Source organism: Leishmania infantum, chromosome 15 (assembly GCF_000002875.2).
Source record: "Leishmania infantum JPCM5 genome chromosome 15".
Taxonomy (NCBI): Eukaryota; Euglenozoa; class Kinetoplastea; order Trypanosomatida; family Trypanosomatidae; genus Leishmania; species Leishmania infantum.
This window is the reverse complement of record NC_009399.2, coordinates 73,280-97,970: the sequence shown is the minus strand read 5'-3', so window position 1 is coordinate 97,970 and position 24,691 is coordinate 73,280. Positions and strand designations below refer to the sequence as shown.

The 24,691-nt window shown below is 56.5% G+C and overlaps 10 protein-coding genes across 10 annotated transcripts; 7 read left to right on the top strand and 3 right to left on the bottom strand.

Annotated features, from left to right (window-relative positions):
• Positions 1-176: 176 nt before the first annotated feature.
• Positions 177-1,394, bottom strand: LINJ_15_0280 (putative nonspecific lipid-transfer protein; the record flags this gene model as incomplete). The annotated part of the gene is made up of 1 exon (XM_001464329.1): positions 177-1,394. The coding sequence occupies one exon, from the start codon at positions 1,392-1,394 to the stop codon at positions 177-179; it is 1,218 nt and encodes a 405-aa protein (XP_001464366.1).
• A 1,064-nt stretch (positions 1,395-2,458) lies between these two features.
• LINJ_15_0270 (putative lysyl-tRNA synthetase) lies at positions 2,459-4,219 on the bottom strand (the record flags this gene model as incomplete). The annotated part of the gene is made up of 1 exon (XM_001464328.1): positions 2,459-4,219. The coding sequence occupies one exon, from the start codon at positions 4,217-4,219 to the stop codon at positions 2,459-2,461; it is 1,761 nt and encodes a 586-aa protein (XP_001464365.1).
• Positions 4,220-4,800: 581 nt separating this feature from the next.
• On the bottom strand, positions 4,801-5,844 carry LINJ_15_0260 (conserved hypothetical protein; the record flags this gene model as incomplete). The annotated part of the gene is made up of 1 exon (XM_001464327.1): positions 4,801-5,844. The coding sequence occupies one exon, from the start codon at positions 5,842-5,844 to the stop codon at positions 4,801-4,803; it is 1,044 nt and encodes a 347-aa protein (XP_001464364.1).
• Positions 5,845-6,893: 1,049 nt separating this feature from the next.
• On the top strand, positions 6,894-7,541 carry LINJ_15_0250 (conserved hypothetical protein; the record flags this gene model as incomplete). Its single annotated transcript, XM_001464326.1, has 1 exon — positions 6,894-7,541. One exon carries the CDS (start codon positions 6,894-6,896, stop codon positions 7,539-7,541), a length of 648 nt encoding a protein of 215 aa, XP_001464363.1.
• An 861-nt stretch (positions 7,542-8,402) lies between these two features.
• On the top strand, positions 8,403-9,527 carry LINJ_15_0240 (putative protein phosphatase 1 catalitic subunit; the record flags this gene model as incomplete). Its single annotated transcript, XM_001464325.1, has 1 exon — positions 8,403-9,527. The coding sequence occupies one exon, from the start codon at positions 8,403-8,405 to the stop codon at positions 9,525-9,527; it is 1,125 nt and encodes a 374-aa protein (XP_001464362.1).
• Positions 9,528-10,124: 597 nt separating this feature from the next.
• On the top strand, positions 10,125-11,684 carry LINJ_15_0230 (conserved hypothetical protein; the record flags this gene model as incomplete). The annotated part of the gene is made up of 1 exon (XM_001464324.1): positions 10,125-11,684. One exon carries the CDS (start codon positions 10,125-10,127, stop codon positions 11,682-11,684), a length of 1,560 nt encoding a protein of 519 aa, XP_001464361.1.
• Positions 11,685-14,410: 2,726 nt separating this feature from the next.
• Positions 14,411-15,079, top strand: LINJ_15_0220 (putative 60S ribosomal protein L13a; the record flags this gene model as incomplete). The annotated part of the gene is made up of 1 exon (XM_001464323.1): positions 14,411-15,079. The coding sequence occupies one exon, from the start codon at positions 14,411-14,413 to the stop codon at positions 15,077-15,079; it is 669 nt and encodes a 222-aa protein (XP_001464360.1).
• A 628-nt stretch (positions 15,080-15,707) lies between these two features.
• On the top strand, positions 15,708-16,802 carry LINJ_15_0210 (conserved hypothetical protein; the record flags this gene model as incomplete). Its single annotated transcript, XM_001464322.2, has 1 exon — positions 15,708-16,802. One exon carries the CDS (start codon positions 15,708-15,710, stop codon positions 16,800-16,802), a length of 1,095 nt encoding a protein of 364 aa, XP_001464359.2.
• Positions 16,803-18,512: 1,710 nt separating this feature from the next.
• Positions 18,513-19,004, top strand: LINJ_15_0200 (conserved hypothetical protein; the record flags this gene model as incomplete). Its single annotated transcript, XM_001464321.1, has 1 exon — positions 18,513-19,004. The coding sequence occupies one exon, from the start codon at positions 18,513-18,515 to the stop codon at positions 19,002-19,004; it is 492 nt and encodes a 163-aa protein (XP_001464358.1).
• Positions 19,005-20,160: 1,156 nt separating this feature from the next.
• LINJ_15_0190 (conserved hypothetical protein) lies at positions 20,161-21,918 on the top strand (the record flags this gene model as incomplete). Its single annotated transcript, XM_001464320.1, has 1 exon — positions 20,161-21,918. The coding sequence occupies one exon, from the start codon at positions 20,161-20,163 to the stop codon at positions 21,916-21,918; it is 1,758 nt and encodes a 585-aa protein (XP_001464357.1).
• Between the last annotated feature and the right edge of the window lie 2,773 nt (positions 21,919-24,691).

The window sequence follows — 24,691 nt, the reverse complement described above, 5'->3', positions numbered from 1 at the left end:
AGGAGCGGAGCAAAAAGAGGTAGTGCCATACAAGGAGTGTGACGGTAGCGAGCCGATGTGTCGTGAAATCTCAGGCGGCCGCACGCAGAAGACATGTGCGTTGGGATCCCCACACTGCCGTTGAGTGCGCACGCACGGCATGAGCAAAGGGAAATCTTGCAGCGGGCTGCAGAGGCCTACGGTGCGTCGGTGCTGAGGATCGCCACCGCCGAGGCGGAAAAAACGCCGCCGTTGCCGTACACAAGCGCACGTCGCGGGGTAGGGTGAACCTGCCGCGGCCCCGCTTGACCACCCAACTGCGCGACAGCCTCCGCCACGTTGTACATTGCCGGCACCTCCCATGGCGCTCCGAAGCACATGAGACCGCCGTGGGTATTGATGGGGAACTCGCTCGGGTCCACATCGCCGCCACGCTGCGCCGCCCTGCGGTAGGCCTCTTCCACCATCTGCCCGCCCTCGCCCTCCCTGCACAACCCGGCCGCCTCCAAGGCGCGAATCAGGCAGATCGGGAAGCAGTCGTACAAGCCGAAGAAGTCGATGTCAGAGGTGGAGAGTCCACCCGTCGCCTCGTACGCCAGGCGCATGGCGCGATGGCACGAAAACGTCTCAGACGTCACTTCCTCGTGCGTGGCTGGCGGGTAAAGCGGGCCGGAGGCTTCGCCGACGCCAAGGACGTACGGTCTGCGGCCGTCGAGCGGTCCCGCTGCGAGGTGCTGCTTGTAGTGCTCCTCCCGCGCGAGCACAATTGCGACCGCACCGTCTGCGCGGCGCGCGCATTCGGGAAGATTCGTCACGGGTGCGATTTGGCGAGCTCCGAGCACTTCCTCCAAGGAGTAGCGCTTCCTGCACATGGCATCCGGGTGCCGCACGGACATGGCGCTCATGAGCACCGGCACCATTGCCAGTTGCTCGCGCTTCAACCCATACCGCTTCATCTGCCACTGCGCGTAAAAGTCGTAGCCATGTGGTATGTACGGCTCTGCAAGGTGGGGCGAAGGGACGCTCTCGTTCGAGCGTTTCGCGAACTCGGAACTTGGCAGAGTGTGCACCGCGTCGCTCGACACCACTACAGCTACGTTGAGGCGCGGCATGCGACGGAAGAAGTCTAGCGCCGCGCCGATGCTGCTGATCGGGCTGGCGCCACCCGTGTCTATCGTTTTGAGCAGCATCGCTGGATTTGCGGCAGTGAGCTGGAATTTTGTGGCGAGGTAGTGCGCTTGCATGAAGTGCCCAGACGAGAGCGAGGGGGTCGCGATGAGGGCGCCGACGTCTTTGGCAGCGATGTTGGCCTCAGCAAAGGCGAGCTCCAGGGCCTCCCGTGCCAGATCGATGGCGTCCCGCTTCAAAGCGCCGACGGCGGTTCGCCCCACCCCCACAAGTCGAATGCGCTGCATCGCTATCGCACACTCGCAAAACGACGAGAGCCGGAATCGCTTGCCTGCTGACCAGACGCTGCCGCTGCACGGCGCACGCTAGAGACACAACCACCTAGAGAGCAGCCACTGCCGGCAAGCGAGTAGAGAGCAGTTGTTCTGCTGCAGTCAAAACCTACCCTATCAGTTGTTGCCGTACCTTGTGTGTGCGCGCAAGCTGAAAGAGATTGTACCTCCTAGTGTTCACCACATCCCGTAATAAGAACGTGCTGCGAAAAAAAAAAACGAACAACAAAAAAAGGAAAGCCGAGCGGAGAGAGACTCACAGAAGGTACAGTGTCACTGCTGCTATTGAAACTGCGCTGCACAGCTAGGGCTGGAGAAGCAAGCGCTTGCGTTTTGCGCGCACGCGCAGGTGTACAGTGTGGCGTAGCGAAGCACCTTTAGAGGAGTCAAACGCCCAAGAAAAGCAGGAGAGAATCAGCCGGAGCTCTCTTTCTTTTTTACTTGTTTTGGCGGCTGCTTATAGCTGCCACGCCATCGAAGACGACAGCACACCGCATGTGGACGCCACGAATTGCGTCAGTACACCCAGCGCGTTTCGCCCCGCGCAGGTCTCCCACTGCCTTCGAATTATCAGCGAAAAAAAAAACGCTGCGTCCTTTTCGTTGCGTCGCACCGTCCACGTTCTTCCTTTTACGCACAGGTCTCCCTCCACTCCCTCCCCCTTCTTTGTGTGTTTTTAGGGAGGAGGGAAACGAAAAGGGCTCGAAGACAGAGGGAGAGGGAGGTAGGGAAACCTTCGAATCGAACAACACTTGACGTCGCTCGCCGTGTTCCAGCCGGACTCAAGGAATGAGCGCTGTGCTGGGGTTTTGACAGCAGCGTGTCTTTTTTCGTTTTATTTATCTCTTTTCGTTTCTGATGTACGCCAGAGGACATCACCGCCATTAGAGAAGCGAGGCGAAACTGACAGACATGTACCACTATAGCCACCTCGTACTTTCATCGCTGCTGCTTCGACGAAGAGAATCACAGTCATAAAAAAGGGCGAAAAAAAACAAAAGGAAAACGTTAGAGTACTACTACAGCAGGGGAACACCCTGACCATTGAGCATCGTGCCCGGAGGGTAGCTAATCGCGTTCTTGCCTTCAGGCTTCATGGCAGGGAACAGAAGCACTTCCTTGATGTTGGACTGACTTGTGAGGAACATCACAAGGCGGTCGATGCCAAGACCCCATCCACCAGTGGGCGGCAGCGCGTGCTCCAATGCTGCGACGAAGCCCTCATCGATCTCCATAGATTCGTCATCGCCCTTGTCGCGGTTCCGCAGCTGTTTAACGAACTCCTCACGTTGGACGATAGGGTTGTTCAGCTCGGTGTACGCATTAGCAAGCTCCTTCTTGTTGACGAACAGCTCAAAGCGCTCCGTCAGGCGGGGGTCGTTGCGGTGCCACTTGGCGAGAGGCGACATCACGCGAGGGTGATCGCAGATGAAGCAGGGGTCGTGGCACTCGGGCTCAAGGAACTCAGCGATCAGGGCATCGAGAAGGCGAGGCGCCGTGTACGGTGGAGGGCAGTCGGCCTTATGCTTTTCGCACAGGTCCATCAGAAACTGAATGCCCGCATCGGACTCGAAGTCAACGTTGTCAAAGGATACCTGCAAGCGCTTTTCCAGCTCCGGAATAATGTGCAGACGCTTGAACGGCTTGTTGAAGTTGAAAGTAACCTCTGGCAGTGGCTTGCCCTCTGAGTCCTTCGGCGCATAGCGAACGATTGGCGAGCCGTGAAGCTCCATGGCCAGACCATACAGAAGGTCCTCCGTTGCGGTCATCCAATCGTGGTAGTCCATGTATGCCCAGTACGCCTCGCAGCTTGTGAATTCGGGGTTGTGGGTCAGGTCGATGCCCTCGTTACGGAATTGCTTGCCGATTTCGTACACGCGATCCATGCCACCGACGACGAGCTCCTTCAGGTACAGCTCCGGCGCGATACGCAGGAACATGGTCTGGTTGAGGTCGTTGTGGTGCGTCACAAAAGGACGCGCCGCGGCTCCACCAGCGATTTGGTTGAGCATTGGCGTCTCGACCTCCACGAAGTCCCGCTCATCAAAAAATTTGCGAATGTACTTGATGATGTTTGCACGCTGAATGAAGGTCTTGATATTGTCGCGGTTGACAATAAAGTCGAGGTAGCGTTGACGGAAGCGCTGCTCAAAGGAAGAAAGGCCGAAGTAGTCGTCGGGGAGCATGTGGTAGCAAGTTGAAAGAAGCGTAATCTCGGTTGCCTTGAGGGAGAACTCGCTGCTCTTGGATAGGGACGGCCTACCTGCAATGCCGATGATATCCCCGCGCTTCAGCTTAGAGTGGATCTCGGCGAACTTGGACTGGTCGATGTAGTCAGTAAGAGCAGAAATCACCTGCACAGTCTCCATATCGCCCTGGATAGTAATGAAGTGCAGCTTCGAGCCGGAGCTACGCTTATTGATGATGCGGCCCGCGATTGTCACCGTTTCGTCGAGGGATGTGTCGGGCTCTGTGAGCAAAGGCGCGTACTTCCTGCGATACTGAGGAATCGTGTATTGACGATGGTACTTGTGGGGGTAGGCAGCGCCGAGGAGACCCATCTCCTTGACCATTGCCAGGCGCGACTCGAAGTACGACGGCTCTACCGTCTTGTCTTTTTTCGCCTTCTTCTCATCCTGCGGAAGCTGGCTGCGCAGCATACCCATCTGCTTCACCAGCGACTTGTACTCATCACTGTCAGTACCCTTTGTCTTTTTGTTGTCTGCGATCTGGGAGGCAATAGCCTCTATCTGCTTACGGAGCTCTTCGAGGGACGACATCGGAAAGGCCTTTTACTGTTTTGTGGTGCGATTAGAAAAAAATACGTGAAGGTGACTTTCCTCAGTCCGTCAAAGCAAAATGAAGCAGTATTATTAGTGGAAGAAATGTGCTCAGCGGTATGATTGTGGGCACACAAAGGAAAGAAGCGAAAGAGAAGCAGAGATATTTTGAGGGAGGGCATGAATGGCCAAAGAAAAACCTGACGTGAGGCACTCAAAGCAAGGAAGTCTTCCCCTTTTCAGAACGCCAGTAATAAGTCCTCTTTTTACGCACAGAGCGTTGCCATCGACGTAAATCGTGGCAGGAACTCACTTATTCCGCGGTTCGCATAAAAAAAGCACGTGATACAACTGTCTCAACGACCTCTTCCCGCTATTATCTTCTTTTTCAACGGCAGCTTTCAGAAAGTTGTCTAAGAGCCCACACAAAGCGGCAGCACGTATTGCGATAATTATCATCATCACTGAAGAGCAGCTTCTGCGTGTCGGTCGACCTACAAGCATCTAACCCAAAACCCTTTCTTTAAAGGCAGGAGAAAGGGAAGTATGTGAAGAGAACAAAACAACAATAAAATACACTGTCAGGTCTCACACCACTTCTTTTCGTCGAGCAAAATGCTCATTTTCTTTTCGTTGGGAACGGTGTCGACGAGGAGTTTTCCGTTGAAAGACAAGCCTGCAAAAACCCACGGGCTATTGCCACTCCAACAGAGGGCAACAACGCTGTCTCCGTAGTCTGCTAGTCGCCGAAGGCACTTTGGTTCGTTGTTCTGCTCAACATCCCACAGCTTGACAGTTTCATCTGAGCTACATGACAGAACAAGTTCGTCTCGAAATGAGTTGAACAAGCAGCTCTGCACCGCGTGCTCATGTGCTTTTATGTGCCGCAGCATTGCGAGAGAGCAGGAGGCATTGTAGCGGATGTCGTGAATGTACACGTAGCCGTCCGTGCCTGCGGAGAGAAACTGCCCGGGCTTTAAACGATCAAAGTCGACCGCCGTCGTGTAGCCGAAACCGTGGCTGTACTTAGTGGCCGCGAAGGAAGAAGCTTTTTTGCTGCGCAGATCAACAAGCTGCAGCCCATCAGAATCACAAGAAATAAGGCAGAGATTGGGGTCGTAAGGCGCTAAGGCGGCGCAGCGAATGGCTCCTCCGCTACTTGTGTAGTTGACCGTTTCCGAACCGAGCTTAGAGGAACTCAACAAGACCGTGATCAGCGTGTTTTGATGGACTGCCCTGAATTCTCTCTGGAGCCCGTCCAAATCCCATAACACACAGCTGTAGCTCTTGTTCATTGTGGCAATGCACTTGGGCTCACTCAATACATTTTCCGAAATTTGGAAAACCTCCAAGTTCTGCAGCGATGAGACAGCGAGGAGACTGTCCGCCGAAAGAGAGGGTGAGCACCACAAACCCATCACTGGGTCGTTGTGTGACCATACCGTGGCACACTCTAACGATTTTGTGTCGTCCTGATACTCGATGAGGTGAATCTTGTTCTCCACTGAAGGGTTGGCGGTTCCGATGAGAAAGCGGTGACACTCCTGGGAATTTAGCGATGGGTGATACAGCGAGCACAGCGACCTCGCTTGCCCGTCCAGACCATACGCAGATGCGGAGCTCATTGTGGCCGGAAAAAAAAGAGAGGCGCTACTAGGGGTGGGGGGCGACGAGACTGCGAGCGAGGACGGCGTGCGTTCTAGACAAGCGACGGAAAAGAAAAGGCGATAAACAGGAGTGGAAGTGTATGGACGTAGTTTTGCCATAGTGCTGCTACAGAGTACTCTAGGTGGCCGCCCTACACTCGGCAACCTGTTGAGAAGCCATGGCACAAATGCAGAAGAGCACCTATCGTTAGATAGGGAAGACACCCTTTCGCACGGGGAGAAGCTTAAAGGCACTGGGCAAGTGTCTAGCCATAGCATTTTACCGTTGACAAGCCTTGCCATCGATCAAGGGGAATCAGCACTTTCGAAAAATCCCTTGAGCGGCAAAGAGGGGGGGGTGCCGAGAGTAACAGAAGTGGAAGAAGAGAGCAAGACCAAAACGCTGTCTCAGCGCACCTTGAGCGCAAGGACTAGCTTTATCAGAGTTCATGTGCTTTTTTCAAGCCAGCAAGAGCAACGGACGGGGGAAACCTGTGGCAGTAGCCTTGAAAAGGTGCTCGCATTATGGTTCACGGAGGAAAACTTGAGCGAAAGGGAGGAGTGGGATTGTAGCCACACACAGCCCCCCCCCCACAGAAGCGTGTTTATCGGACCCTTTTGTTGCATACGGGCAGCTCTTTTCGAGCACAATAGTACGTCGTGCCGCACAAGCATCACTATAGCACCCCGCGGTGTGACAACGAATCGTGCGAGAGGACCTCAGAAGCACTGCGGTCGCCTCTTGCAGCCGAATCGAGTTTAACCCGGAACTGCACCCTCCCAAATAAGAAAAACCATCATCAACTGCTTTTCATCTTCACTCCACTCGCCATCTGCTTTATCTGTGGTTCTGCAATCGGCACTATGGTGGAAGGATAGGTTTCCTGCCAGTTTTGGAAGCGGAGGCTTAAAAAGAAACTTCATGTTAACTAATTCTCTCGTCCTCTCGTTTCCAGCGCTTTTTCGCTTTCCCATACCTCCTCAGTTTTTTTCACGTAGAGGGAGGTATCTCTCCTGTAGTGTTCATCATGCTCGAAAAAGCGGGGCTACCATTCAGGAAATCCCTCTACTCTGTTTTCGAAGAGGAAAACGGGCTGACAGATGTCCCGATGTTCTTCTCGATCGAGGTGGAGGGTGCGAACGCCTTAAAAGCAGCAACCCACTCAACCGACCTGCAAGTCCCCGTAGCGCCAACGGTGAACTCGATCGAGGTATCTTCTATAGTCTTTAAGGCCTCCGTAGCAGGAACTTCACTGCGACGAGTGTGCCTCTTCATGCAGCGCCTTGACTCCGATGGCAAGGCAGTTGGTCCTCCAGTTCCCCTAGCAGTAACTGACACCGCCCAGTTTTCCGTTCCCGTGAAGCTGAAGCTTTTCACTGGGGATCGAGTTCGCCTGCTGCTGTTTCAGAGAGGCACTGGACCTGCAGTAAGCGCAGTCATCTTGAGCGGGTGCATTCTTAGCAGCGCCGACTGCTATTTCGCCCCTGGCACTCCACCGGCTTCCCTGCTTTCTTGGACACCCGAGCCATTCCGCTCTGTTAGAGAGCCAGGAGTGTCCGCGTCTCGGAAGCGGAGTCGCTCTCAGCCGCGGGCTGAGCAGAATGAATCTGTGTTCGATGATGAGCCTCCCACCCTCGTCTATGCCTCAGTTTCTGGTGGTGATGACGAGAGCTAAGCGTGCAGAAAAGCAGGATATCTTCTACAGAACCGACTAGCGACAACAAAAATAGCTGAAAAGACTGTGAAGTATATTACTGCCAACGACCAGTAGCCTGCCCAAGTTTTTCCTCATGTTACTATTTTTTTTTCTGTCTTTTTGTTGTGGGGTGACCAGGTCTGCAATTGCTCCTCCTCGATTGGCATCCCTCAGTTGCTGATAGGGGGCTTGCAGGCCCTTTACTGGCATCACAACTAACAACCTGGCAATCTTCGTCTGGGCTCCGTCGGGTGAGAAGAGGCGCCATCTTTCTTGTTGTTATTGCTCCGGTTGCCATCTCCGAGGGCCCTAAACTTACACTGGCCGACTCTGTGTTTGGGCTCATCCGGCATGCACGTAGAGCGCTCTCTACCAGCACGACGGACGCCAAAGCTTTCACCCGCGAGCACGACCCTTGGCCAGGCCTGCTTGGTTCACGGCATTCTGTGCGCCTCGAGTCTTGTCTGGCGCTGATCGCGCAGCACTTAAGCTAAGAAAGGGCGAGGAAAAATAGGAAAAGCCCGCAAGGCGCATGACCATCGATTCGTTGGTAGAGCGGCTCGTCCTAGACGGCCCGATTTTGGCCGCAGTGCAATAGAGGCCGGTGAGGTGTGGCTGTTAAGGGGTATACTTGCTGACGTGTTCGCGGTAGAATGACACATTGAAATAAATAACCCATGCTCCGATTATTTCCCTATGTCCACGTCTGCTTTCTTTATCTCCCTTTGTCGCTGATGCCAACTGCACCACGTTACACACTTGAAAGCGGCGCGACTCTTTCTCAAAATTTATCGTCGATTGCAGCTACAGCAACTGAGAGTCTCAGGTGATTATGCGCAAATGGCACACACGAAGCGAGGGAGATTCACCGTGGATCTGTCCATGTGTACGCTCAGTAGCCTTCCTACAGATACTCTCTCTGTGGAAAAAGAGAATGATGTGCTTTACCGCCTTTTAGAACTTCTTCCCGAGCGCTACACGAGCAAAGTTTTGGAAGAGCAGCGCATTCCTGAGGGCCTCATCGTGCAGATTCTCATCAAGGCACGCGCTATAATAGCCAGTGAGCCGATGGTTGTCGAAGTAGATTCCCCTGTTTACGCTTGCGGTGATCTACACGGGCAGTACTACGACTTGGTTAACATTTTCAAGCGGTGCCCACCGCTTGGAGGCACCGTTTTCGGAACTGATGCGAAGAAGGCACGTAAAGAGACCAGCTCATCGATCGATGATAAAACATACAGCTTTCTGTTCCTTGGCGATTATGTCGACCGCGGCGCTCGCTCCGTTGAGGTCGTTGTGACACTGCTCGCTCTCAAGATTATTTCTCCGCGGCACATGACTATGCTTCGCGGAAACCACGAGGACGAACAAATCATGCTCTTGTATGGATTTTACGACGAATGCAAGAGACGCTATGGCATTAAACTTTTCAAAATGTTCACCGATTTTTTTCGTGTTCTGCCTGTGGCGGCCCTAGTGAACGGCTCTATTTTCTGCGTTCACGGCGGTCTCTCCGCGGAGCTCCGCTTCGTGCGAGACATCCCGGACACGCGCCCGTGCAACGTCCCGCACTCCGGCATCATTTGTGACCTTCTGTGGGCAGATCCCGAAACTGATCTGCCAGCTGGTGTGGACTGGGCTCCGAGCTCGCGCAGAATTTCATCTGTGTTTTCCGAACGGGCACTGGAGCGGTTTTTAGTTGAGAACGACATTGATTTGGTGTGCCGCGCACATCAAGTGGTCGAAGAAGGATTCCAGTTTTTCCCGGATCACAAAAAGCGGCATTTGCTCACCATCTTTTCGGCAACTAACTACTGCAACGAGTTTGGGAATAGAGGCGGCATTTTACGCGTGGATGAGAAGGGTGTATGCAGCATCATCACGTTGGAACCACCAGACTTTGTCCAGCAGCGGGATATCATGCTTTTTCGGGATCCGCTTCCAAACCCTCTGAGCCACGACTGAAATGGAAAATAGATGAGAGCGCACCAGGCGCCTTCTTCAGATAGATCTGCACGCACCACTCCCGCAGCTACTCATTGTGTATTTTTTTTGTGTTCATGCTCGAGCGTGAAGGTCTTCACCGAGTATCATTACAAACACCAGTTAAACGGGATCAAAAAGAAACAGACACATTTTTTTTTTCAGAGCGCGATCTAGTAGAAGGGGTTCTGTCGAAAGCAGGCTGCCATTCCCTTTTCTCTTTGGATCGGCTGTTCGCTCCACGCGGCACGAGAGATGTGCTTGAAATGTGGGCTTGCCCTCCTCCGCTGATGAATGCAATGTCCCCTCGACAAGCCTTTGTGCACAGGTTTCTAGCTTTCTCTAGTCTGAGTTCGGTCATTTTTCATCATTTCTTTCCTTCTCTCGCATGTCTTTTTTTGCCAGAATGCGCCGTGCTCTTTGGCTTTCTTCTGTGCGGCTCCCTTGAAAAGGGAATAGGGCTGTTTCAGTGGCACGAGCGTGCGCGAGCGCAATCGCTTCACATGGCCAGCTCGCACTCAAAGCTTTCAAGCTGAAAATTTGCCGTTTTACGTATTTTTTTTGTATTAGGCCTTCAAGATGGCTACAGAACTACAGCTTGTAATGGAGGCCAACAGCGAGCTGTTGGCGCACGCAAAGGTGGCGAATCCACGTGGATGCTCCATTCACGTCGACAAGCACATTCAGAAGCCAGTCCTTATCATGAAAGGAACGCCTTCTCAAACCCGCGTGCAAGTTCCGCGCGAGGACCGCCCTCTCTCTTCGTTACGATTACACAACTCTCTTTTGGCGGCTCAAATCTGCCTCAACTCCACGGATCATTTCGCTGTTGAGATAGTCGTGAGCCAGTATACAGTGAAGCGGACAAAACTGATAATTGGCACCAATGTTGCAGCTGCTCGATACGACAAGACGGATGATGAGCTGACGACTGCCTATCTTCCCCTTATCATTCCACGCAACAAGTGGGTACAGGTGGTGTTTCATGTTGCTGGCATCGTGCATACTGTGTTCAATCTCCCATGTATAACCTGCATTGACGCAATCACTCTCACTGGAACTGGAAAGATATCGTGTGTGTTCACGAGCAGTGACGAGCAGTCGTGCATTGCCGCAACGCCGGAGGGCATGGCCCTTTTTGCAGTTCCGGCGTATGTTCCACCGATCTGGAAGACGGCCGCCGCGACACCTGAGCATCTGTCGTCTCTGCTAAATATCGACTCCAGGTCTGACATACCCTTGACAAGCGACGTGTCCTTTGGCACGGCAGCTGCTCCCTGCGCTGAGTCACCGTCCTCGCCGGCTTCGCCTCTTTCGACGCACTCCGTAATCCTGCCGCGGCTGAAGCTTCTGAAAGAGACAGCCGTGCCGCCGTCCTATCCTCACGTTTCCTCGAGCGCCTCAGAACAGGTTGGGGCAGCTTTAGGAAAGGGGTCGTACAGCGCGCCTTCCCAATGCGATTATATTCGCCTCGTGGACAACGAGGACATAGTGGCCAAAGATGAGCATAGCACCATATCATGCTCGTACGGAGATGGTCACCGGCAGCAGGCCTCACAAGATACCGTCGCGGGCAGGTCTTGCGGTGCAGCGCGAGGGGCAGCGAACAGCACTGCATGTGGCCTCAGCGGCTGGGAGCAGTTTCCTGAGGAACGTGTCGGTACACTCGTCGTTGTTTCACCAGCACGCTTGGTTAAGGTAGACGCAGCCAAGCGGCCGCCACGAAAACCCAGAGTCGTTCCTGGTCCCCCAGGATCAAGTGACAACGAAAGATTGCAACGCATCATCGCGTCCCGCAAGCATCGGGTGATGCCGAGGCAGGGATCCCTTAACAGCGGTGGCGACGATGGGCGGAGCAACATCTCGCGACGGCAGCAGCGTCTTCGACGTCGCATGCGTGTCTTACGGGCAAATGAGCAGAAGGCCAACAAGACAGCAGCAGCCAAGGCGCTCGTTGCATCGGAGCTTCCACTATCCCAGCGAGTTGCGGCTGTAGAGGATTCAACAGAAGCAGCTCCGATTTGCGGATACGGTTTCGGATATCTCGGTGTGCTCAAGCCAAATGGCGAGTACGAGGAGGACGATGACGCTAACCTCAACTTGGAGGGCGCACTCACGTTGTTGACAGACAATGAGTGAAATCTTTCTGTGGGCGGTGGAGTGCATGGGCACATCCGAAATGATGCAAAGACAGACCACACGTTATCATTTCCAGAGTGTGATGGCCTGTGTAGAAATGGCGCGTTGCACCACACGGACACTAAGGGACTCTTCTTGTCTCCATCCATTGCTTACTGCTTTCCTTTCTTCTTTGTATTTCCCTCTTTTCCTTTAACTCTACTTCTCATCTTCTCTCTGTGGTTCGTTTCCCATGTTTTGATTATTTTACTGCGTCTCTGTGTGCCTTTCCCGTTTATAGAGCATTTTTGCCTTCATGGTGAAGCGTGCACACGCGCGCGCAGAAAGGCGCGCGAACATACTGCACTTTTCCTTCCCGTGTCCTGTCATCAGCTTTCCGCCTTTGATCTTTTTATTCGGCTCACTCCCATGTTCAAGGATGCTGTGTGATGTATCACTCCCGTGGGGAGACTGTATCGAGACGAGACGAACAACGCGACCACCGCATTTGGCAGAGAAAAGCAACCTACTGTATGTGTGTGTGTCGCCGCTCCTGCGTTGTCTTCGATACCCCCGCCTTTTTTTCTTCTCCGTTCACCCTCATTCCGCCACTTGCTTGTGTGTTCTTCTCTTCGTATGTGTGTGTCGCGTGCCTCTCTACCAACTCCCTCCCCTTCTTTTGCATTGTATATTCTTCACATACACACGCACGAGGAGACACGACGCACCCTCCCTCCACCTTTTACAGGCGGAGGGGACGGAAAAAACACAATCAAAAACACGCAGACAAACCGAACAATAACAAAAAAACAACACAGGGAACAGTTGGCCCGCTCAGCTCGTGCAACGTGGCGCGGTCTCTGGCGACTTGTTCCCTCCTCCTTTTTTTTCTCTCGCGCAGGATGCTTGCGTTTGTGTGTGCGTGTCACAGCGGAATCCATTCACATGCACACAATGGTTTCGTTTACTGTTCTCATTTTTGTGTCTCTGAAACCTGACGGCGGAAAGGGGGCGCACACACCTCTCGGTGCATGGCATCCCAAGGCCTCCCGTACACGCCCACCCTGCCAATGCCGGAACCGCTTGTGGCGGTGCCAGGCTCAAGTACCTAGCATGTGCGGAGGGGTCACAGCGATGTACCGCCGCTGGTATGCCGGCGGTCAGGCGCTGGATGGCGCGGCATCGCGGGCGACCCGCGACGGTGCACACGCTTGCGCATCCGCATGATGGGCACAGCGCCAACCGAGCTCGAGCGTATCCCACCCGGCCCTCACTGCCTGCTGATGGGGAGCCTGCGTGCCACGCCGAGGAGGATGCACCAGGTGGCGACCGGCATGGGGGGAGCCGGCTGCGAGGCGGCCCGCGGAGCGGTGGCGCGTAGCGTGTGAGGCAGAGGCCGTGCTCTCAGCTGACTGGGACGGCGCACGGCTGCAACGCGTGTGCGAACGGCATGCTTCGCACCAGGCGACGGGGCCCGCGGCAGACTGGCGGGTGGTGGTGGTGGTGTGGAGTGGTGTTTGACTCCTGTTGCGTGGCAGAGCTGGCGCGTTGCAGAAAACAACAAGGCTATTCTTGACCGTTTGAGGAATTTGAACGGAGGTGAAAAGCGGCGTTCTGATGCTGCGTGCCTCGCAGGACTGTCTTTGAGGCAGACCGCTGATTTGCCAAACTGCGGAAAGGACAACGCGGCGCGTTTAGTGCCAGGAAAGAGGGAGACCCCGACGGCGGCGATGGTGACAGGCGCGTCGTTGCCTGGCCGAGAATTTTTTTTTTGAAAGTGGCGAGGCTCGCGCAGATGGCGGGCTGAATGGGCTACGACGCCAGAGGTGCTGATGTCGGCTGAAGCGCGGGCCGTAGAATCAGGCTATTCAGGCGTTTGCCGCAGACATTCCAGCGCATTGACATATTTGTGAGAAACACGTCCACTTTCGAAGTCCATCCGGAAAGGCCTGCTGCGCTGTATAACGGCGGCAAGGGGGCATCGCACGTATGAACAGTTTTCTTGGGTTTATTCGCCACACATATCCCCCTCCCCCTCCCCTATATTCCATTCAGAGCGTATAGCAGCGGATAAGCCGTCTTGTGACTTTATCAGTTACTCTGACTTGCGTAGCGCAGGGGTGCCAAACGTGAAGGTGCAACAGGGCCCACTTGATCGACGGAAAAGAAAGAGAAGGGGGGGGGGAAGGATGCGCAAGTCTACCTATTCGTGCGTAGTGTGTTGCCGGATGATGCCTTGAAAACAACAGAATTCTCATATATCGCTCTGCCAGCGCTAGGGGTGTATAGAGGGCGCAAGTGAAGGGGTAGCAGATGGATGTACGCCTCCGTGGAAATCGGCAAGTCACCCGTTAGCCCGAGTCGGTAGCGTGTATTGGAATGCATCACACTTATCTATTGAAATCACTCGTTTCGCCTGTTTGTCGAGGGAGAGGTTTGCCGACTGCCAAGACAAGCGGGCTGTTCACCTTCCTGCAGCGTGTGGTATGGGTGCACACGCGGGCGGTTATGTCTTTCTCAACTCCTTTGCCTTGTCACCTCTCCTCTTCCTACCTCTTCAATGATAATCATGACACACAAACGCACGTACACAACCTCTCCAAACACACGCACACCTACACCTACAAATAAACATGTATACACACATATATATATATATATACGTATGTGCCCTCCTGTGCCTCCGTTGCTCCTGCACGACAGGTGCTTTCGCTGTTTTACGACTTCACACACACACACCGTGAAAAATGGCCTTTCCTAGCCGCAAGGATGCGTCCCGCGCGCAGCGCAAGAGCGCCAAAAAGCACCGCCCCGAGATCATTGTGATCGACCTGAAGGATCACGTACTTGGTCGTGCGGCGGCTGTGGTTGCGAAGCAGCTGCTCCTGGGTAAGAAGATCACCGTGGTGCGCTGCGAGCAGCTCAACATTGCCGGTACGGAGATCCGCAACAAGATCAAGTACCTGCAGTACCTGCGCAAGCGGAAGCTGACGAACCCTACAAAGGGCCCCTTCCACCACCGTGCCCCGTCCGACGTGTTTGTCCGCACTGTGCGCAGCATGCTGCCCCGGTACACGAAGCGCGGCATGAAGGCACTTAACTCGCTGGTGGCCTACGAGGGAATTCCGCCCAACGTGGTGCGCACGGGCGGGCGCGTGGTGATCCCGCGCGCCCAGCGCCATGTGTGCTACCGCTCGGAGCGCCCCTACACGGTGCTCGGCAACATGTGCAAGCACGTGGGCTGGAAGTACAGCGACGTCGTCGCCAATCTCGAGAAGGCTCGCGTGGAGAAGGCGTCCCGCCACCACGAAAAGCAGGCGAAGCTCCGCGAGGCGTGGAAGGCGGCCCGCAAGGAGGCGCTCGCCAAGATGCCCAAGCACAACGTGGAGGTGCTGAAGAAGTTCGGCTACGCGTAAATGTGTGCCTGTGCGTTCGTGCGAGAGAAGGATTGTCTACTTTTTTCACGCTCTCTTTCTCGTACACCGAAACACCTCTTCCCGCGTTCACTGCGCCACCGCCACACGGCATCTCTACCTCCTTTCTCTTCCGCGGTGATGGTGGGCGTGCGGCGGCGGCGGCGAGTTCGGTTTCTTCGCTTTTTATTTCGTTCTCTTGTGATTTGACTTACCAAACACAACACTTCCTTGCCCGAAAAAGGCAAAAGGGCTACACAACGCAGCACAGAACACAGGGAGAGGAGCGAACAAGCAGCGGATGGGGCTGCGCGCGCACCGGCGTCTGAGGTGTCGGGTGCATTCACGATCTCTCTCTCTCTCTCTGTGCGCGCGTTTGTGGAGAATCGTGCGCGATGCCTCTTTTCACCTCCTTGTTTTACACAAACGGGGGTCTGGGTAAAGAGAGAAGGGGGGTGGGCGGGCGCGCGGGCTGCTCTGTGGCCGCCAATCTGCCCGCTCCTTGTCCTCTCCCTCTTTACAAGTCCGCGTTCCAACAGCGGTGCTGCTGTTGTGCACTCTGCCATGTACATTGGCAGAGAAGCAGCGCACAGCGCAAAACGCGCGCATACACGCAAGCAAACAAGAACCAATGCGGCTTTTCCCTCGTCGTCTCTGCATCGCTCACTTGTCTCTCTCCCTCTCGTTCTCCCTCTTCCTCCAAACGCTTCCTCAGCGCAGCTTCCTCTCGTGTCGACGCTTATTATTTTTATTTTCGTGTGCGTTTGTACCGCTCTGTGTTTACATCAGGGAAGTCTGTGCCACGCAACCTCGCCTTCTCGTCTCTTTACTTGGCTCTAGCTTGACCATGGCTGCGCCTCCACCGGAGGACGAACGGCCGACGATGCTGCCGTTTTTGCCCGCGCAAGCAGCTCCACCTGCGGTTGAAACACCAGCAGATACGGCCGCTGTGAGCACGGTGGATACTAACATTACATCCTTCGATGGGGATTCGCCGCCGTCGGAGCGGCGTGCCATGTCGTTTGAGGAGTTCCGCCAGTTCTACGTAGCATCACGGAGGCTCAACTACCTCAGCAATCAACGCAACGCAACTGAAGTGTCGGTAAGCCAAGAAGACAGAGGCGTGTTGGCACATGACACTTTCAGCGCCGACGCGTTGGCCGGCGAGGCGGCTGGGCAGCGTGTCGTGGTGGGTACTCTTCGCCGACGCATTGTCGGGACAAACGAGGACGGTCCTACGCCGACCCAAACAGCAGCAGCAGCACCAGCCACGCCTCCACCGGCAGCACAAGCACCACCACCACCATTAGGTCACCTTGCTCGCGTTATCCGCGCTGTCGGTGGGTGTTTGAGCTGGCTGGCCAATCGAGTCATGCGCAACCGCGCGCACTTCCTCCAGCTCCTTCTTGTCTTCTTCGTCCTCTACGTCCAGGTCAAGTTGAGCAGGACTCATATGATCTGCCTTCTCGTCTTATACATTACCGTGAAGGGCGCACAGGAGTTTGTGCGAAACTTCCAGATCAGTCACGAGGCGGGGACCACCGGGGCACCGTCCTTGCTCGGTCGTCTTTTCAAGCCAGAGGGGCACGTAGGATCTGTGTCGAAGCTGCGAAAGATCGGCTACGTCGTTGCGAAGTGTGCGGAGGCTTTCCTGCTAAGCCTCTTTCCAACCTACTCCCTCGAGCACCTGGAGCGTGAGCTCTGCGCCGACGGCATTGTGCGGTGAAGGCGCCGTGGGAGGCAGCGGGACTGCCTGCTGCTTTGCGCGTCTTGCCGTCTTCTGCATCGCACCCCTGCTGTTGGTGTGCATGTGTGCGTACTCTCTCGCCTCCTCGAAGTCTCCCTTCACCCGGCCACCGCCCAATGAACATCTGGTGCGGCTGCAGCTGCTCCTCGCAATGGTGACGGTGATCCTTTTCCCAGGGCGTGTTCTTGTGCTCGTGTATGTGTGTCTGATGCACCTCCGTGCGTGGTGCTTTCCCTCTCTTCTTGTGTCTTTCTCTTGGCTGTGCGAGGGCGTCCGCATCCTTCTCCTCGCAGGCTCATGGGCTTCTGCGGAGACACGACACCCCCTCCCCGTTTTCTGCAACGCGCCAGCTCTGCCACGCAACAGGAGTCAAACACCACTCCACACCACCACCACCCCCCGCCAGTCTGCCACGGGCCCCGTCGCCTGGTGCGAAGCATGCCGTTCGCACACGCGTTGCAGCCGTGCGCCGTCCCAGTGAGCTGAGAGCACGGCCTCTGCCTCACACGCTACGCGCCACCGCTCCGCGGGCCGCCTCGCAGCCGGCTCCCCTCATGCCGGTCACCACCTGGTGCATCCTCCTCGGCGTGGCACGCAGGCTCCCCATCAGCAGGCAGTGAGGGCCGGGTGGGATACGCTCGAGCTCGGTTGGCGCTGTGCCCATCATGCGGATGCGCAAGCGTGTGCACCGTCGCGGGTCGCCCGCGATGCCGCGCCATCCAGCGCCTGACCGCCGGCATACCAGCGGCGGTACATCGCTGTGACCCCTCCGCACATGCTAGGTACTTGAGCCTGGCACCGCCACAAGCGGTTCCGGCATTGGCAGGGTGGGCGTGTACGGGAGGCCCTGAGATGCCATGCACCGAGCGGTGTACGCTTCTCGTCATGAGTATGAACAACAACCCTACAGAAAAAGAGTTCAACGCATGCTTATGTGCTGTGAAATGATGGTGCGCTGCCGGCACTCTTCTTCCTCGTGGCTTATCTACCGGCCGATGCGCAGTCGCGCGCACACACATATCCGCACGCATGCGGAAGCGCGTCCATGGTGCGCTCTTCAGCCCCCCTCCATCGCAACGACCCACACCCTCTGCGCACTCCCTCGTCTGCTCTCTCCCCCGCTATCCGACTGCGTGCATGTTGTCGGCCGATTCGCCCCACAAACACACACTCGCACTCGTGTGTGTTTGTGCTTCGCGCGCGCCCAGTTAGTGGTGGCGACGGCGCTGTCGGATCGTAGCTCGCCGTACCTGTACAAGTGGTTACGGGTACGGGCATCTATCTGTGCCTCTCTCTTCCTCCATTGCGTTCGTATCAGTTCACGCTAGTGCGTCTGATCGCCTGCGCGCCGGCTTGCATACTTGTCTTTCTCGCATTCGCTGACGTCCTCCATAACGCCGTCGCCCATTTCCACCGAGACGTACGCATACACGTGCGCATACGCTAACAGGCGCTCACGCGAGCAGGCACACGTGCGTCTCGCTACCCTCACCTTCTCTCCACCCCTCGACTCGTTACTCTCGGTCGCGGCACAAAACGCCTCGACGTGTGCAGCGCAGGCCAACGCCAGCCTGAAAGGGAGAGGCTTGCTGTACACCGTCTGCAGAGTGTGGCGACACACACAGCAGTAGGTCTGCTGAAGGGGAAGGATATAGAAAGGAAGCAACTCACCACAGCACCATTGCCATCATGTCGGACGCGACCGGGTCTGGCGCGCGCGAGGTGACGCGTGCCAGCATTGTGCTTGGCGTCTTTCTGGGCTTCCTCGTTATTATATTCGTGCGCTTGCAGTTTAAAAGTCGCCAGCGGCTGGCCGAGAAGCCCCGCCGCGACGCGTTCGTGCCGCGTGCCTACACGGTGGAGGAGTTGGCGCAGTTCGACGGGAAGCAGAAGCCGCAGGTGTTCGTGGGGGTGAAAGGGATCATCTACAACGTCTCGCTCGAGTGGTACGGGCCGGAGGGCCCATACAGCGCCTTTGCCGGCTGCGACAGCTCCCGTCAGCTCGGCAAGGTCATCGTTGGCCGCGACGAGATCAACGCGGACTGGACCACCCTCGCCCCCGACCATCTTAAAACGTTGCATGAGTGGGAGGAGCGCTTCCGCAGCAAGTACCCTGCAGTGGGCTGGATCACGGACCCGAACAGGAACTTCGTGAAACGCGCGGCTTCTCTCTCACCGTGAGGAAGCGGTAGGGAGAGGGAGGGGAGTTGTTTGTCTGTGTGTGACTGCCGCTGGCATTGTACAGGAGGTTTATGGCATTGCTGGTGGCGGTGAGGGGTATGAGAGGTGGAGGTGTGTGTGTGTGTGTGTGCACTTCGGGGAAGTGGGAAGGGGAGGAAAGAGTTTGCAAGGCTGCGCGACAGATGACGTGCTCTCTCTTCTCCACTGCTGAAGGAATGCCACTTGACGCGTCGGGGTTAGCACGTCTCCCACTCTCTTGCCGCCTCGTTCTGTGCCTCCGTCTCCCTCTCTCTCCCCTCTTCACATGCACTCACGCACAGCCGCATCGCCGCGACCACACACGCCGTGTGTGTGTGTGTCGCTCTGTCGCTGCATCTCCTTCCTCCCTCCTTTTTGGCGCCTTCATCGTTGGCCTCAGCGCCTCCCCCTCTTTCGACTCCTTCCCTCCACACCCAGCACCTTCGAGAGCCGTAGGCTAGGTACGGCGGGAGGAGGCTCCGTCCTACCAACTACAGCACAGCGTCATCAACTTGCACGCAGGCGAAGGAAAAGACAAACGACTGATGAGGACATCATTTGACGGACACGTGAGCGCACCGCCGGCGCCACGGGGGACAGGAGAGGTGAGGAGGGGAGTTCCTCTGCGACGCTCCTTCTCCCGCTCTTCCTACTGCTGCGTGCCCACGTGTTTGCGTGTTTAAGGTGGCCAGTCCTTGTCTCCTACGTCGGCAGCAGCTGCCGCTGACGAGTCTGCTGCCGTATAGTTGGAGCAGAGAGTGTACGGGTGTTGTGAGCAGAGGGTCGAGCTGAACAGGATGAGCGGTCAAAGGCAGCAACCCGGTACGAGTTGTCCCTCCTCACCCTGCCATGCAGGTAAAGGCACCAGTGCACATCTCCTGCCCCCCCCCTCCTCTTGTCCTCCTCTATCGGAGAAACCACTTTCTCCTACCTTTTGATCTTCCCACCGCCCCACCGGCGTGCGCGCACACACACGCCCTGGCAGGCTCACGCCCATCCACCTCCTGCCTTCTTCTCCGCTTCCCTTTTCTTTGTCTCGCTCTCTTTGCATGTCCCCATCGCCGCGCCCGCCCCCTTGTCGAAGCCGCAGCACCACTCCCTCCCTCCCACCCTCTCTTCCTCTCTCTGGCTGCTCACGATGGAAACCCTTGCGCACCAAGATGCTGCTGCTGTCGACGCATACGTTGAGGCCAGCATCCCGGCGGCTTCCACCGCAGTCGTCAACTCCGCGACCGTGACACCCTCGACCGAGTTAGACTACGCGGCACAGCGTCAAGATGTAGTGAAAGAAACACTACCATCGGACGCTTTCTGCGTCTCCCCGCCCACAATGGCCCAAGTGCCACTCCCTAGACTAGAGGACGGCGTAGAGGCGGCGGCCCCTTCGGTGGGCACCCCTGTGCCGTCGTTGAGCGCTACTACTACCATCACCGCTGTTGCGCGGGAATCATCTCATCCCCACTTGCATCTTCTGCACATCATACAGCAGCAGCAGGAGCGCATCGCCGTATTGCAAGCGTCGCTAGCACACGCGGCAAGGAGTGCGCAGCGCTCGTCTGAAGCTCTGGAGTCTTTACAGGGCAAGCCGCGTGTTCCTGCGTGCACTGGCCGCATCCGTGCGGTGGGCGTAGCTTCGTCACCCGCTGGTCGCGCGTCGGCACCGTTGGCGTCGATTGCAGAAGTGACATCAGCAGTGGCCAACACCGTGCGGTGGGCGGACAGTGTCGCTGCGACGCCCATGCCGACATCACCCGTCTCATGCGGCTCGTTCACGGAGTGGAAAGACGACTTGCCTCAGGCGGAGTGCTGCTCGCACACTCCCTCGCCGCCCTCCATTGCGCCAGCAACGTTCTCACCGCTGCCGGTGGTTCTTCTCGACATCACGTCGATGTTTACGACGCGATCGACACGTGCGGCGGCAGCGCACCCTGAAATGCAACCATCATCACTCTCGACTCACCGCCGGAGCTCAGAGACGCAAACGGACTCTGTTGCCACGGAGCCCACGACGCCGACCGACAAATACATTGGTGGCAGCAGTGGCGCGACGAGGCAGCTGATGGACCAACTACGTGGCGAGCTGGCCGGCGCGCAGCGGAGACTCCCTACCGCCGATACGTCGGTGTTGTGGCACCGCGCCAGCATGCTTGCTCTGCAGCAAAGCTGTGCTCCAGGTGCCTCCTCTCGAGAGCCCGCTGATGCTGTGTCTTCTTGTAATGGTGGGTCGGGGGCTTCACGCAGGTTTGATTCCGTCCCAGGCGTGGACGGGGCTAGTTGCGAAGGAGCTGCTACAGAATGCATAGTACACGACGATAAGAGGAAGGACATGGAGGAGCTACAACGCCTCCGACTGTTGCTGCGCTTCTCAGAGCTGAAAAAGGACAGCGACCGACTCGCTGAGGTGGAGGATGCCCTTCGAGAGTCCTCTTCGGCTCAGCTGCGGCTGCGGCAGCGCTGCGATTTTCTGGAGCACGAAAATTCACAACGAGGGGACTGCCTGCGAGCGATTGCGTCGTGTGTCGAGACGACGTTGGCTGCGTCAAGCAGCGGCACCGTTGGCAACCGCAGGGATGGCAGCACTGCCACCGCTGCTGCACCCATTGAAATGTCGGATAAGCTGGTGAGTCTTCTGAGGTACGTTCTGCACCTCTGCACAGACGCGGCGCTGTCTCCGAGTGCGCACAAGGCACCCTTGCCGCTACCGCACCCTTCACCACCGAAGGCCCGGCAATCGTCTGTGCATTCACGCCAGGATCGGCTGCACAAGGCTGTGAGCGACAGCCGTGACGGCGGGCGATCTCTACCGCTCCGCCCGCCTTCCCGAATGGCGTCGTGGCACGGCTCTGGCGCGGCAGCGGCAACCGCACTCGGTGAGCGACGCGCGAGTAAACACTGACAGATTTGCAGCGTCCGACTTTCGGAAGTTGTGGCGGTGAGAAGGCGGGGGAGGGGAAGAGGAGGGCAGAGAGCCACTTGACATCATCATTTTTTCTCTACGTCGAGGCCCGCTGCCTGCGGTGGCACTGCCTTGTCTGCCACTGCTGCTTCCCTGTGTTTTCGTGGTGTCACTGGTAGAAGTGTGGGAAGGAGGGGGGCTCTCTTCACCTTCTGCCCCAACCCTTTCTTCCTCTCCCAACTCATGTGGTAGCGAAGGCCTTCCTTATGTATATATACGGCTGTGCTTGTGTGTGTGGGCAAGTGTGTCTTCCAGTATCATCTACTGGGGTGTTCTGGTTGGAGCTCGTCACTATCTCCAACCCAGTTGCCCGTGCTTCTCCTCTGTTCCGACTACGAGCGCATTGGCGGGAGGGTCAGTTGGTTGAGGGGTGGGAGGGACGGATACAGAGTTAGCTTTCTACTGCCATCTCCATCTCTTCCCGCTTCTGCAGCCGTGCCCTTCCCTCGGTATCTCTTACCCCTCGCCGTCTTCTCACTGTCCGTGTGCGCCATGCTAGTCTTCTCGCTTCCTCGTTTCTCGCGTGGCTTGCTTTTACTCATTGCATGCACCATAGACGCACAAGCTCCCTGCTCCCACCTCTTGTTTTGACTCCACGCTGTTTGCCTCCTCCGCACCTCCGAATGCTCTCGAAGGGAAACCTAAAACGCGTATATAGATAGCAACTATGCTCTGACTGCCCTCTGCTCGTGCGAGGGAGGGCCTGAGGAGGTGAGCGGTTTCGTTTGCCTTGTGCATCGCAGGCGCTCTCCACTACCTACAGCGCGTGCAGCGGCGGGTGTGGGATAGGTAGAGGGCCTGCGCCACGGCCCATGTCGGTGAACTGGTTGTTCTGCGCGCCATCGCGACGATGACGAGGCAGTTTCGTGGAGCGGGAGTGAATGACGCCTTGCAGAACCCTCTCTCTCCGGTACCGCCACACCCTTCTTTTGCATGCCATCGCGCGTGTGGGCCTTCTGCCGCTTCTTTGTCGGCTTGTGTGCCTCTCCTTCTCCCTCTGTGTGTGTGTGTGCTCCCTTTTCACTGTACTTCGCGTCACCTTCCCTGTTTGAGTTTGTGCCTCTCTCTCACTGCGCATGTGTGCGTGTGTCGGCCTTGTGTTTGCCTTCGTTCGCTTTTTCTCTGACGGACATACAACACACACACACACACACATACACACACGCATGCCGATGCCTGCCTCCACACCCCTCTGCCCTCTCGTCGGCGAGCAGTTTATCGAAAGCAGCAAGCGTCGTAGGTCCTCCGCCAATTCTCACCCGTTGCCCCCTCACCCCTTCCCAGCCCCACGCCTGTCTCGCAGCGAAAGAAGAACGCAAAGTGACGCACCGTAGGAGAAGGGGGGCAAGCGTGTCCGCATCACACCGCCCCGGCACGGACTCAAGTACACCCGCCAACGGAGAGGCATCGAATACACGTGCATCGTTGCCTCTCCTTCCCTCTCCCCGACCATTCCGTTGCTGGGAGGCTGCCTGGAAGCGTGAGTAAATAAAGATATCTATTTATCTCTATATACATATCTACCTATATCTATCTATCTATCTATCTATCTATATATATATATATATATATGCATATTCACGCAACGAAGGAGACGTAGTCACACGTCGTTGGGTGGTGATCTCTCTCTATGGCTGTCTGCCTGCCTGTCTCTCGCGTGTTGTCTTTCGCTTCCCCATCAAACACACAAAGCATCCACCCAGGCACACGCTCCTACCCTCCCCGCTGCCCCACACAGACGCCTGCACGCTCGGCAGGGCAGCTGTAAAAGATCGATCGCTGCTACCCCGGAGCTGAGGTAGACCCCATCACCCTTCCGCCTCCGCCTATCTCATCCTTCCACCCACCCCACCCCACCCCCTTGAACAGCGGCCGCTGGTTCGTTGGTGTGTACGTTGTGTGCTATTCTCTCTCTCGGCCTCTGCATCGCGTGGACCCCACGGATTGTCAAATCCGTGTCGAACAAGCGTCATACCAGACTGCCGGCTGCCATCAGCCTCCACCCTTTAAATCCCAACTCTCTCTCGAGTGGCAAGATAAAGCAAGTCCTCCTCCTCTCGTCCCGCGAGGCTTTGCCGATCCACACACCTGCATCGCACCCACGCACATCCGAAGGAAAAGGGTGTCTCTAAGGAGTGCGGCACGATTCTCGCGCTTCCCCCTCGTTCCCTGTCAAGCCACAGCGACGACGACCGCGCGCTGACCTCTGCGACGCTTTTCCTTGTTCTTTTCTGCCTCCCTGCCGCCCTCCCGTGTGGCTCTTCTCTGTCCGCCGCGTTTCCTTCGCCGTGTGCGCCACCACCCGCTCTTCTCTGTAAACAGAGAAACGACAATATAGATCCTTGTTTTCCCCTCTCCTCTCCTCTCTCTACATCGCCCTTGGCGGCGTTATCTCGGCTGTACGCGCTTTCCCCCCGTCTCTCTCACACACACGCTCCCTCTCTGCCTCCCTGCTATTCGATTTTTTTTTGTTGTTGGCGCGCGCACCGCTGTGCCTCTGTGCGCTCTCCATTCCTCTCCGCCCTGTCGACTTGCTTTTCTTTTTCTATTTTCACTGTTGTCTACGCGTGTGTGTGTGTGGGTTGTTCGTCGAGGTGGACGTGTGTATGTGCATGACGGTGCGCGCGCGTCATTTCAAGCGTGCGTGAGCCTCAGCCACTTCCCTCCCTCTGAACGTCTTTTCTTCGATTGTCGGCCCGCGTACCTCTTTTGG